Source organism: Prionailurus viverrinus, chromosome C2 (assembly GCF_022837055.1).
Source record: "Prionailurus viverrinus isolate Anna chromosome C2, UM_Priviv_1.0, whole genome shotgun sequence".
Taxonomy (NCBI): domain Eukaryota; kingdom Metazoa; phylum Chordata; class Mammalia; order Carnivora; family Felidae; genus Prionailurus; species Prionailurus viverrinus.
In genome coordinates this window covers 78,777,551-78,789,179 of record NC_062569.1, presented here as the reverse complement: position 1 = coordinate 78,789,179, position 11,629 = coordinate 78,777,551, and the positions used below count along the sequence as shown (strand labels likewise).

The 11,629-nt window shown below is 46.3% G+C and overlaps 1 protein-coding gene across 1 annotated transcript; it reads right to left on the bottom strand.

Moving 5' to 3' along the window:
• Positions 1-1,220: 1,220 nt before the first annotated feature.
• RTP1 (receptor transporter protein 1) lies at positions 1,221-3,228 on the bottom strand. Its single transcript, XM_047875316.1, has 2 exons — positions 2,942-3,228; positions 1,221-1,740 (listed from the first exon to the last, which is right to left on the bottom strand). Exons 1-2 carry the CDS (start codon positions 3,211-3,213, stop codon positions 1,221-1,223), a joined length of 792 nt encoding a protein of 263 aa, XP_047731272.1. The 5' UTR covers positions 3,214-3,228.
• Between the last annotated feature and the right edge of the window lie 8,401 nt (positions 3,229-11,629).

The following is an 11,629-nucleotide window of genomic DNA, read 5'->3' as shown; positions in this document are numbered from 1 at the left end:
GTGCAGGGTGGCATCCCATCTCCTGCCTTCTGCCTCCCCCCAAGCCCCATCCATACCCGTACCCTCAGAAAGTCTCTCCTCCCACCCCAAACCATACGCATCCCAGTTTAAAGTGATATAAGGTTCTCTCACATATCTATGCACTTCTCTATGGGTAAAGCACTTCATGTCTTTAATGTTCCCTCTCTTGCTAATGACACCCCATCCCTGTGGTTCTAGGTGGACAGCTAATGGTTGGTGAGAGGGCCTATGCATGGCCAAAGTAGGGAAGCCTCTCAACTAGCATATCAGCAAGGCGCCCAGGAGGCCAGACCCCTACACTGGTGTCATGACCATCAGAACTGCTGAAGAATCGGTGAGGCTGGGTCCCTGAACTCTACATACTCTTCATTATAACAGAGCATCATATATTTGTTTCCTAGGGATTTTGTGCCTTGCGTCTAACACTCTACCTTCCGAACCTCCCCTAAATTCTCTGTCAGTTCATAAGCCATGGGTGGGAAGCCTCGTCTATGGAACTCTACCCCAACCACCATCTCTGAGACAGGCAGGCCTCAGAATCCATCCTGAGTGGAGAGAGGCTGCTGGAAGCTGGGGGTCTGGGGAACAGAACCAAGGAACCCTGTGCATCCAGCAGCAAAGAGACAGCCTAATGCTTCCACCTCTTCTCTTCAAGAGAAAGTTCTGCTGTGTGCAGGGAGGCAGAGTTGTGGAGGAGGCTTCTCCATAGGGGCCGGGGGTTGACGAGAGAGCACAAGAATGAGCTCATCACTGTGGAAAGGCCTTTTGAGATCACCAAGCCCTGTGATGGTCAAGCTTTTTTTTTTTTCTTTTGAAGTAGTTGAACCTATTTGCATCCATAACTCTTAAATGCCACTCCAAGATGTTCTGATCAAGGCGAGATGAGGAAGTAGGAGCCAGGAATGGACAGTGTGACCAGGATGGGAACCCTACTCACCCGGCCTACCTTCCAAATCCAAAAGTCCCTGAGCAACAGCTATGCAGAACTTGGGGGTCCTGGGTTTCACTTCAGAAACCCTTGATTTTATGGATGGTAAAGACGTGTGATTTGCCTAGGGTCCCCATGGAGTCCGTGGCGGCACCAGCACTAGAATTTAACCCACTCCCACCCCAGGTCTCTCTTTGCCCCCTCCCTCCAGCTGGCTGGCCCCCACGGGCCTTGGGCCGCGAAGAGTTCCCCTGCGCCCACTAAGGGAATCTTAGACAGAGCTGCGGAAGGAGAACTGCAGGTAGATGATCAGCAGCAGGACCGTGGCCCAAAACAAGCACCAGGGTATCGAGCAGAAGTTGCAGCCAGAACCCGCCTCCGCCTGTGGCTTGGTGGGGCTGGGCGCCCGCGAGAAGGTGTAGGTGGTGGCCTCTTCCTCCAGCAGCTTCTCGCTGGGCTTCCAGTGCACGATGCCCTCCTGGCAGGCCTCGCAGAACTCGCCGCGGTGCCGCCGGGTGTCCTGGCGGCTGGCCACGTGGATGCGGTACTGGCCACCGGGCTCCCCGTAGCACTGCTCGCGCAGGCTGGTGATGAGGTTGTCCACCAGGCTCTCGATGTTCTCCTCCAGCATGCTCGACTCGTCCAGCCGCGCCGTGCCGCACTCGTAGCACAGCTGCTTGAAGACGCGCATGCGCACCGAGCCCGCCCGCTGCTCGCGGTCCAGGTACATGTGGAAGAGGATGACCACGTGTGGCGACTGCCAGGTGTGCCAGCACCAGGAGCAGTGGAACCTGCGGGGAGGGGTTGAGGCAGGGGGAAAGGACCGTGTGCTGCAGAGGCCCCTGCCTCCTGCATCCCAGTGCCCTCAGGCCTTGCCCTTGGGGCTTTGGCTCTGGGGATATTTCCTCATCTGCAAAATGTTCAGGGGGCACCAGATGAGTCCTTCCTGCTCACACCTCTTTTAAGTCTCACGGCGGGGATGGCCCGGACCAGCTGGGAAACGCACCATCCGTCCGCACAGTCTTACCTGTTAACACTGACTGTGAACAGGCTAGACCCAAATCAGGAGAAAAATGACACCGTTACTGCTGCTGGGCCTCCACGTGCACACAGCCAGAGTCAGAGCCAGTAGCCAGCACGTAACAAGTGCTCAATAGATTTTTCTTGAATTGAATTAGATGGACTGAACCAGGGCAGGAAGTAAGGCCTTGCTTCTGACCCCCACGCTGCACCATGGAGCCTCCCCATCTTCTGTCCCAAAGGGAAGTCCTGCATAATAGACCCATGGACAAGAGTGCTGGAAAGTCATCTCAGATATTGCTGTACATCTGAATTGCTGAGAGACCTTGCTGACATGCAGGTTCTGATTCAGTAGGTCTAGAACAGGACTGGAGATTCTGCATCTTTAACAAGTTCTAGATGATGCTGGTGCTGCTGGTCCACGACCCACAAGGTAGGGATCTAGTCTAACCTCTCCTTTCGCAAATGGGGAAAGTGAGGTCCAAGAAGGAAAATGAATTGCTCAAGGGCCGTGGAGCTCATAGTAGAGCCAGTTTCTAGAACACCTCATGTGTTCAGTATTTTATATTAAGTCAGGCCGAATTAAATAGATTGAAATTGAACTGTCCCAGGACCAGAGCACAGAACTCAACCTCCATAGACCTTGAGCCCCCCGTCTCTTGGTTTTCAACCCAGTTAGAGGATTAAAATCCGAAAATATGTAAAATGTCGGAGGTTAGAACTAGTAAGTATGTCCCACCTCTTCGTCAGAAGCAGTAGCCAGGACTCAGAGAGGGAAAGTTACATAGGAGTGCAGAGGAAGAGCTGGAATGAAACTCCAGTATCCCACTTCCCAGTGAGGGACTCTTTCTCTGCCTCCCAGTCTATACCGGCCCAGCGAGACTGACCCTAAGCATCTGGGTTCTCTATATCTCTGTTTCTTCTTGGAAGGTGCCCCCAGCCTGCCAGGCTCCTACTGCCCGGGCCACTCACCTGCCCGAGGCATGCAATTCCAGGTACTGCTTCCAGCCAGGGGCCAGCACGTTGTGCTTGAGGTTGGGATCTATGATGAGGTCCCAGCTGTCGGCCGGCTTGGCCTCCTCCATCTTCTCATAGAAGACTTTCTTCCATTCACCTGTAGTCACGCTTTTACACATGGTCTCGTCAGTGGCAAAGGAGGGCAGGCTCCACTTGAGCGAGAACACGGAGAGCGAGGGCAGGTGTAGGGCAGGGCAGCGCAGTTTCCACGGTCTAAAAATCCTCATCGACAGGACCGGGAGGAAGCAGGACCCAGCTCCCTCCTTTGTCCGCAGTGGAACCTGTTTCCACAGCAACCAGGCAGGGCGCCAAGAGACAGAGCTTGGGGAGGAGGGACTCTCCAAAGGGGTGTTGGAAGGCCCCGAACTGAGGCTGCGGAGGCAGGGTTTGTGGGTCTAAGTGACCTGAGGCAGGTGGGGGGCCTGAAAGGAGGCTGAGCTTCAGGCCATCTCACTCTGGCCTGTGAAGGGCGTGCAAAGGCGAAGACCCGGGAGCTGGCTCAGCCTCACCTCTCTGCCCCTGGAGGCATCATCAGCATCTGGCTGCTATGGTAACCATGATGCCTTAGGGAGCCAAAGAGACCTTAGGGATGGGACGCTGTGGACCTGTTAATAGACGCAGCAATAATAATAAACTCTCTGCACTCCCACCTATTTGTGACTGGCATTGGGCTATTTACAAAAACTATTGGCGGTCCTTTGACCCACAATCATTATTGTCACTCTACAGATCAGGAGGCGGGACTCATCTAGCTTATAAATGGCAGAGAGCTCATATTCAAATCCAAGTTATTGAGCCCATACGCATTCATTTAAGTCATTCATTTCAAACATACCCCTGTACCAGGCTCTATGCCAGGTGGTAACTGTGTATGTACCCAATAGCCAGAACGCTATGGATCTGTACTTGGACAGCTTTGTGCAAGAGCAACTACCTTTGCACAAAGGTGGGTACCATTGCATCAGCCTGGTAGGAGGAGAAAAGATGATTTTCAACCTGATGATAGAAGACGAGAGCAATATACATGGGGGAAAACAGCCTTTATTCCTGGTGCCTCTCCTGATATTTTTTAATAAACTATTTTCCTTTATAAAAGTCCCAGTTTTATTTAGAAAAGTTGGAAAATATAGATAAAAGCAAAAGTAAAACTCTCGCTAAAACTCGTGTTCAAAATAATCACTGTTAATATTACGATATATGCATCCTGACTGCCACTTATCTGTGCATGTGTGTGTGTGTATGTGTGTCTGTATATATATACACACATACACACACATTCTACATGCCCCACTGTGATCTATGTTTTAAATAACGATATATAGTGAATATTTTTCTAAGTAATTAATATTATTCCATCTTGTGGTCTGCCTATATTCTGTGATCTAGTGGAGCATAATTTATTTAGCTACTCCTCTATTTGGGGGTACTAAAGTGTTTTTTTTTCTAATCTTTTATAATTTCATTTTTGCTACCTATTTGTATACAACTTATTGATGAAGTTCATGGTCCTGCATTCTAGATCTCACAGACAGTGCCTCCTGCAGCTGGAAAACACATCTCTTGACTCTACTCTCTGCAGAAGCTCAGAATCTGAACAGGTTCTTCAAACAGTATGACTTATGGACAGCCTGCAGATCCTGAAGTTTGCAGATGAAAAAGAAAGGCCTAAAATTCCCATCTGGTACAGGAGACCACCTTCCAAGTGTTCCTCCTGCCCCTGCATGAATGCTTGATGCCTTGACATATTTTATCTTAGCCTCAGTTTATTCACCTTGACAATGGGATAACAAGGAAGCAATATCTGTAGAGATGAAAAGCAAGGGCTCTGCAATCACTTGCTTTGGTTGTTGTTCTTGTTTGTCTGATTTGCAATTCTCTTTTATAGGTAGCAATTCTCTCTCATAGGTATCTATTCTAATATATTAATGTGTGTCATTTTGTTCTGGCAAAACATGTGTTTTCATGTGAACATATTTTTTTAATTTGCATAGAAACAGCAATCACTATATAGCACTTACTAGGTATCAGACATTATCCTAAGTGCTTTATACATATTAATTTATTTCATCCTAATAACAACCTCCATAGGTAGGTAACAGCAGCAGCAGATCCATTTTGCAAATGTGGAAGCTAAAGCAGAGAAGCCCAAAATTCAACAGCTAATCATTAATGGAACCGGGATGGGATCCTATATGACTGTCCCCAAAGTCCCAGCTTTGATCAGCTTTGTCCAGCATGGGATCTAGAACAAAATATTCACAAAATAAATGTCTTTCTACCTTCTCATAACTCAATATGGCCATTCCAGACTCTGAGGATTGAAGTTCATGTCTTTCCAGCAAGTGGTTCACTAGAACCTACCGAGGCCACAACTCTGGGGAAGAGGGGTGAGGCGTATTTGACCCGTCAGGCTCCCTGTTACTGCTGTAGGGGTCCATGGGCCCCCTGATGCCCAATGTAAATATTTTAGAGCTGAAATAGAAATTCGTCTTGAAATCTTACCAAAGAAGATCTAGTGCATAAAGCCATCTGTGTGAATACCATTCCTGTGAAGCCTGTAACCAATTGATGACAGGCACCCAGGTGCAGTGGAAAGAGCACTGAACCTGAAGTTAGGAGATATAAATGTATATCCCAGTTCTGCAACTGGCTGGCTTTGGTTCCTCGGACACATCACGTCTCTTGGCCTCTGTTTGTCCATTTGTTCAATGGGGAATTAAAGTATATGGCAACACTAAGGTCCCCTGTGACGATACCATGTACAGTTTCAAAGAGCTTTATACTTATAAATTGCAATCCTTCAAGTACAGGAGGGAAGATAGAGGCCACTGGATGGAGGAAGAAAGCTCTTAATGAGGCATTGTGGGTAATGCCTGGACTCAGGGTCTGTCTCCTCAGGGGCCACTACATAACTGAAGAGCTCTGGGGAGGTGTCACTCTACCAGTTTTATACTGGACATGGTAAGAAAGGCAGAATTTAAATCGTAGCCACTGAACCTTAACACTGGAAAGGATTTCTTTTTAATTTATTAAACTTTTTTTCCTTCAAGTCAGTATTCTTGTCTCTGAATTAAGGCAATCAATGCCCAGAGAAGTGAACTGACTTAACCAGCCTCAGAGGTGTGTTGGGAGCTGTCTCAGGTTGTAGCCATAAGCCAAGGTGAGAACAGAGGCTGAGGACATTCCCAGAAAATATGTGAGGTTGAGGGAAGCTTGTAAACCTCGCCCTGGAGTCAAAGCATATCACCCAATACCAGGAATGAATTCTCTAGAAGCATTTTGCAGTTGTTGCTACAGTAAACATTATGATGAAAAACAAGAACATAGAAGGTAAGAATCACCAGAATTGTGTGTGTGTATGTGTGTGTGTGTGTGCATGCACATACACACACACGCACCCAAGTGTGTATGTAACCAGCTGATGCAATCCCCATTGGCACAAATTAAGTTTAATTTAGAACTTGAGCTTGCTATGCAGAGGCCAATGTAATACCTCCTTCTGTATAGCAGGATGTTTTCTCCAATAAAATAGTACTTCTATCAAGATAAATAAGCCTATGGTATTCCAACTTACTCTTTATCAAATGACCTCACTGAAGGTCAGCCTGCAGGCTTTCTGGGGCACCAGTACCATAAGCTGCATTTCTACTCTGCATTTCTCAGTTTCCAGGAGCGAAACCCCTGCTCAGGGTGTCTGACAAGCCCCACCAGAAGAGAGACAGATTTCACACCAGGTAGAAGGTCAAGGGGCCCGAAGCCCCATATCTGAGTGCCCATGGGGAACAGGTGCAGAAGGCGCAAGGACATGAACACTCCAGCCCAGACTGGCCAAGTCTGCACCAGAGGGAACTCATGGGTCATAGTGACTCATGCTTCCTTTTACAGTGCAGCCACCCACACCTGGCTAGCCTTAGGACTTTGGTGTCCATAGCCTTTTCATTTTATGCAAAACCTTTGCTATTTCCTGTAGACTCTTCCCCATCGTTTGACTGAATTGCATTTCAGACATCTGGGACCCTTGCTCCTGGAAGCAACCAACATCTGGTATGATGTGGAACACACCTCTGCACATACATCCACATTTTAGTTGTAAATATGATACTCAGTACATATCTACGTATAGAAACTCTCAGAAACTACAGGAGAGAAATAGTGTTAGCGAGAACTGTGCAGAAAGAATGGGAACGAGAAAGAGAAATGGTAGGTCTGCCGTTATGTCACTGACTTGCTATGTGACTTGGGCTCTCTGGTCTTCCATTTCTCTGTCCGGAAAATTGGTAGAATTGTAGCATGTGTCTGTAAGTTTCGTCCTTGCCCTAATAATTTGTGGGCCCCCAATTAATAACCCACCTGTAGCTCTGGTAAAGACAGGCTTTCCCTCTCCAAAACCCCCCTAGAGCCTCAGAAACATGCAAGGAACAACTCTCTATTTTCCCAATGAGGACATGATACCATGCCCACAATTTTTCCTTACTAAAGATTTTATGAATAAATAAGGGCGGCTGGCTGTCTAGAATCCTTCTCAAATTGTTAAATGACCAAAGTTATAAAATAACCACCCTCTAATCCAGACAGATGTAGGTTATATCTTTGCCTGGCAATGAGTGTTCCAAGTTTTTTCTGACTCCAACTAGACTCAGCAGGGTCTACAAAAGAAGGATGCATAAATGTGGAAAGCAACCCGTTTTCATACTTTAAGGCCACTTTAACCCCCCTGAGTTAATTGCTTAGTGTGGTTCTCAAGCTCCCCCATGACTGGGTCTCAATCTAATTCACCAAGCAGAGCTTCCACTACCTTACTCTTTCTCAACCCACCTGACCGATGCCTCTCTACTCCCAGAACAGGTTCTGGAATCCCAGCTCTTCCTTTGTCCTTGATGTCTCTTCCCCCTGAAATGCCTGAATCCTGTCTTCATAGAGCACCACTTTACTCAGCCTGGTATGCTTACTCCCCTATACTGGGGCCGAGGCAGGGAGTTCCTATGTTCTCTATAGCAGCCCACATTTCCATACAACAGCATTTATAAGGATGGCTAGCGTTTATTGAGTGCTTACTATAGGCCAAGCAGGCACCCTGTTAAAGGTTTACATTTTATCCTCACATCAAATCTATAAAGTAGGCTTTTGTTTTTCTGCTTTTTATGGGTGAGTCAAATAAACCTTGAAATGGTTCAAGAATTTGCCCTGGGTCACTTGGGCAGCAGGTGGTACGGGAGGGATTTGAACCTGGGTAGTCTGATGGCAATTCCTGCTCTCCTAAGCACTATGACATGTAATAGTAAATGCTGAATAAATGTTAGTCATTGTTATATCATCTCTGACTTGAAATGGGCTTTAAAGATCATCTAGATCAACTGTGAATCCCAAAGAAAGAGTCTTCTCTCTAACCCTGTCTGCATTTACAGCTTCTGCTGAAATATCTTCTGTAGTCAACTTATTACTTCCTAACCTACTTGGTTTTGACAAAGCAATGTCTTTCATTAAACTTTTCCTTTCAATGAGGTAAGCCATCTCTTTCCTGTTTCATGCATATAGTAATCTCAGATTTGCCTTCTGGATCCATATTAACTAAGTGCTAGACCCCACCCCACCCCACTCCATGGCACCCTTCAGATCCCTGAAGGCAGCAGCTATTACAATCCTTAAAGTTCTCAACCTCATCTCAAGGCACCAGCCTCAGAAATGGCTTTGTGACTAAACTTCCATTAAATATAGGATGCTAAAGTTATGGGGTCTCCAGGGAACACCTCCATACCTGTAGCTTCCTGCCATCTTCGAGGTTTTAATTCATGCAAAACATCTCCAGGGAAAGGCCTCTTGGGTTTTCTTTCCACTCCATTCTATGCTTTATCACAAGTTTTTAAAGATGCTTACGTTGAGAAATCAGCACTTCCTTATTCAAAATAATCTGGGGCTTGAAGACCTGCACAGACTTTAGAGTATAGGTGACCCCTGAACAACACAGGTTTCAACTGCATGGGTCCACTTACATGCAAAAAAAATTTTTTATAAATGTAAATACTATAAATGTATCTTCTCTTGTGATTTTCTTAAAACATTTTCTCTTCCCTAGTTTACTTTATTGTAAGAATACAGCATATAATGCCTATAATATACAAAATATGTGTTAATTGACAACGTTATCAGTAATACTTCTGGTCAATAGTAATCTATTAGCAGTTAAGTTCTGGGGGAGTCAAAAGTTGTACATGAACTTTTGACTGGGCAGGGGATAAGCACCATTAATCACCATGTTGTCCAAGGATGAACTTTACTTCAAAATGACTCCTTCTGTCTACATTTTAGTTGCCCTACACCTCACATCTACCTATCAAATCTAGTTTCTCTCAGGGCCAGTTCAAAGCTACTTCCCCCAGAGAGACCCAGATCCTCCTCTGAGGTTGGTATCTCCCTTCTTAATCTTTTTCTTGATCCTTTATTTTTTGGGTCATTATCACTTTGTACCTTGTATGAAGACCGAATCCGTATCTGACCCTCTGTCTCATTCATCACTGTGACAATGAATGAAGGAGTGTATCGGGTAGATGGTTCTAAAACTCCTATATTATGTACATCCCTAGATAGGACTCCAGATCGCCCACCCAGATTCTCTCCTTTCTGTAGCTGCTCCTATCCCTCAGCTGGGAATATTAATGCTGATGGCTCACTGAGAATTGCCCTTTACAGTAGACTCCCCAAGGCCAATGACTGACTGATTCAAGGATCCAAAGGCCTGCCCCCCTTGCCTGATTTGGGACAACTCTGAAAGGCTATCTCAGTTTCTGAGTTCCCCTTAGGATCAGCTGAGTCTCATTTGCAACCATATGGTGTGACAGTATCTTGTCTATCTAACCCTCCCTTCCACACCTCTCCACGGGTGTAACTCCCAAGAGCACTTCCCAGTAAACGCTGCATGCAGCTCTCCATCTCTGCACCTGTTTCCAGAAAATTCAATCTGAGGCACCCTTAGACTCTACACAGGGTCACTGCTGCCCCACACCTGGTGCATCTTGCCTTCTTTAACAAGCCTCAACAAGGGAACATGGATCCAAGGGACTCTGATGTAAGACATGATGTCAAACGCTGCAAAGAAGCTACAGGAAGAGATTTCCCCCGGGAGGCTCAGGACTGAGAGGACCTGGAACTTCAGTCCCCAACAGTCCCTCTGTGACATGGGATGGAGAACAAGGGGAAGATTTAAAGATGCCCACCATGTCCTCGTTAGCAAGGACTACGTAAACCGAAAGGGATAAGGGGAAATAGGAAGAGTAAGCTTCAGAAGGAAGGAGGGCAGGTGGAGGGGAAGAAAGAGAAGAGAGTCTGGAATACTGAAGGACTGAGGAGAGAAGCAAGCGAGTCACAGGAAGAAAGAAAGAGAGTTGGAGAAAAAAGAAGGAAAGCAGATTCTTCTAAAGCATGCTTTTGATTCCTATAGTAACTTCTTCTAAATTTGTATTTTTTTTTTTTACATCTTTAGAGTATTATTGTGTTTTGTGGCTTCTTGTTATGGATTCCATTTGGAGTGGGCTTATATTTTTCTTTGGCTTGATTTGGTTTGTTTCCCTATTTGCTCAAATTTGAAAGAAATGCATGCAGGTTCGATATCTTCCAGCAGGCAGGTAGCATGGATTCCCCTCACTCAGATAACACCCTAGATGGAGGTAGGCCTACATCAGGATTGACTCACCCAGACTAAGAAGGAATCCTTTCATTTCTTCCACTGCCTCCTTGTGAAGAGGAGATGAATTTGAACCACCATGACGTCATTCATTAAACAGAGACACAATAAAGGGGCGCCTGGGTGGCTCAGTCAGTTGAGCCTCGGACTTCAGCTCAGATCATGATCTCGGGGTTCGTAAGTTCGAGCCCCGAATCAGGTTCTGTGCCAACAGCTCGGAGCCTGGAGCCTGCTTCGGATTCTGTGTCTCCCTCTCTCTCTGCCCCTCCCCCATGTGCGCTCTCTCTGTCTCTCTCTCAAAAATAAATAAAACGTTAAAAAAATTTAAAAAAAAAACAGAGACACAATAAAAAGCAGCACAGTCCAAAAAGGCATTGAAAATTAATTTACATTTTTATTGACATCTTTCCGAGAGATGCCAGATGGGGAATTACATAGTGTAACACAAAACGGAGTACCCTAAACTTCCTTGCCACCATCCACTTCTGACTTACCGTAGCAGATATTCCTCTAAAACGTTTTCTTTTTCTCTCTGCAAAACCACACAGAAACCCATCTCCTGCAGGCTTTCCTAAGTATCTCCCCAATAAAACCTATTGACTTACTAGTTCCCCCTATCTCTTACTTCTGTTGGCACGACGAAGGTAAATGGTAAGAGGGAGGGGCTGGGCAGAGCTGTCTCAGGAAACCAAGCCCTTGCGTGCACTGTCCCCAGGCTCTGATTTTCTGCCTGGCTGATTTTATATCTTGCACCAGGAAGAAACTAACACAGACTCTTCCTCTATTTTCCTCCCCCACAAGGAATTGCATAGCCATGGCTGTGGTGACTTGGAGATGGGGAGTTTGCATGGCCTGGAGAAAGGAATTGGGGTGAGGAGTGTCAAATTGGCTCCCTGGTATCACTATGACTGCCTCGCTACTGTGTCACAGGTCAAAGTGAAAAGTTTGTCATGTTAAGCCCCTCC

What these genes read in the sequence shown, in the direction of transcription:
- RTP1 (XM_047875316.1), bottom strand. Translation starts at nt 3,213, where the DNA reads ATGAGGATTTTTAGACCGTGGAAACTGCGCTGCCCTGCCCTACACCTG. An exon ending in GAATTGCATGCCTCGGGCAG is followed by an intron (nt 1,741 to 2,941) that starts GTGAGTGGCCCG and finishes CCCTCCCCGCAG; the next exon opens with GTTCCACTGCTCCTGGTGCT.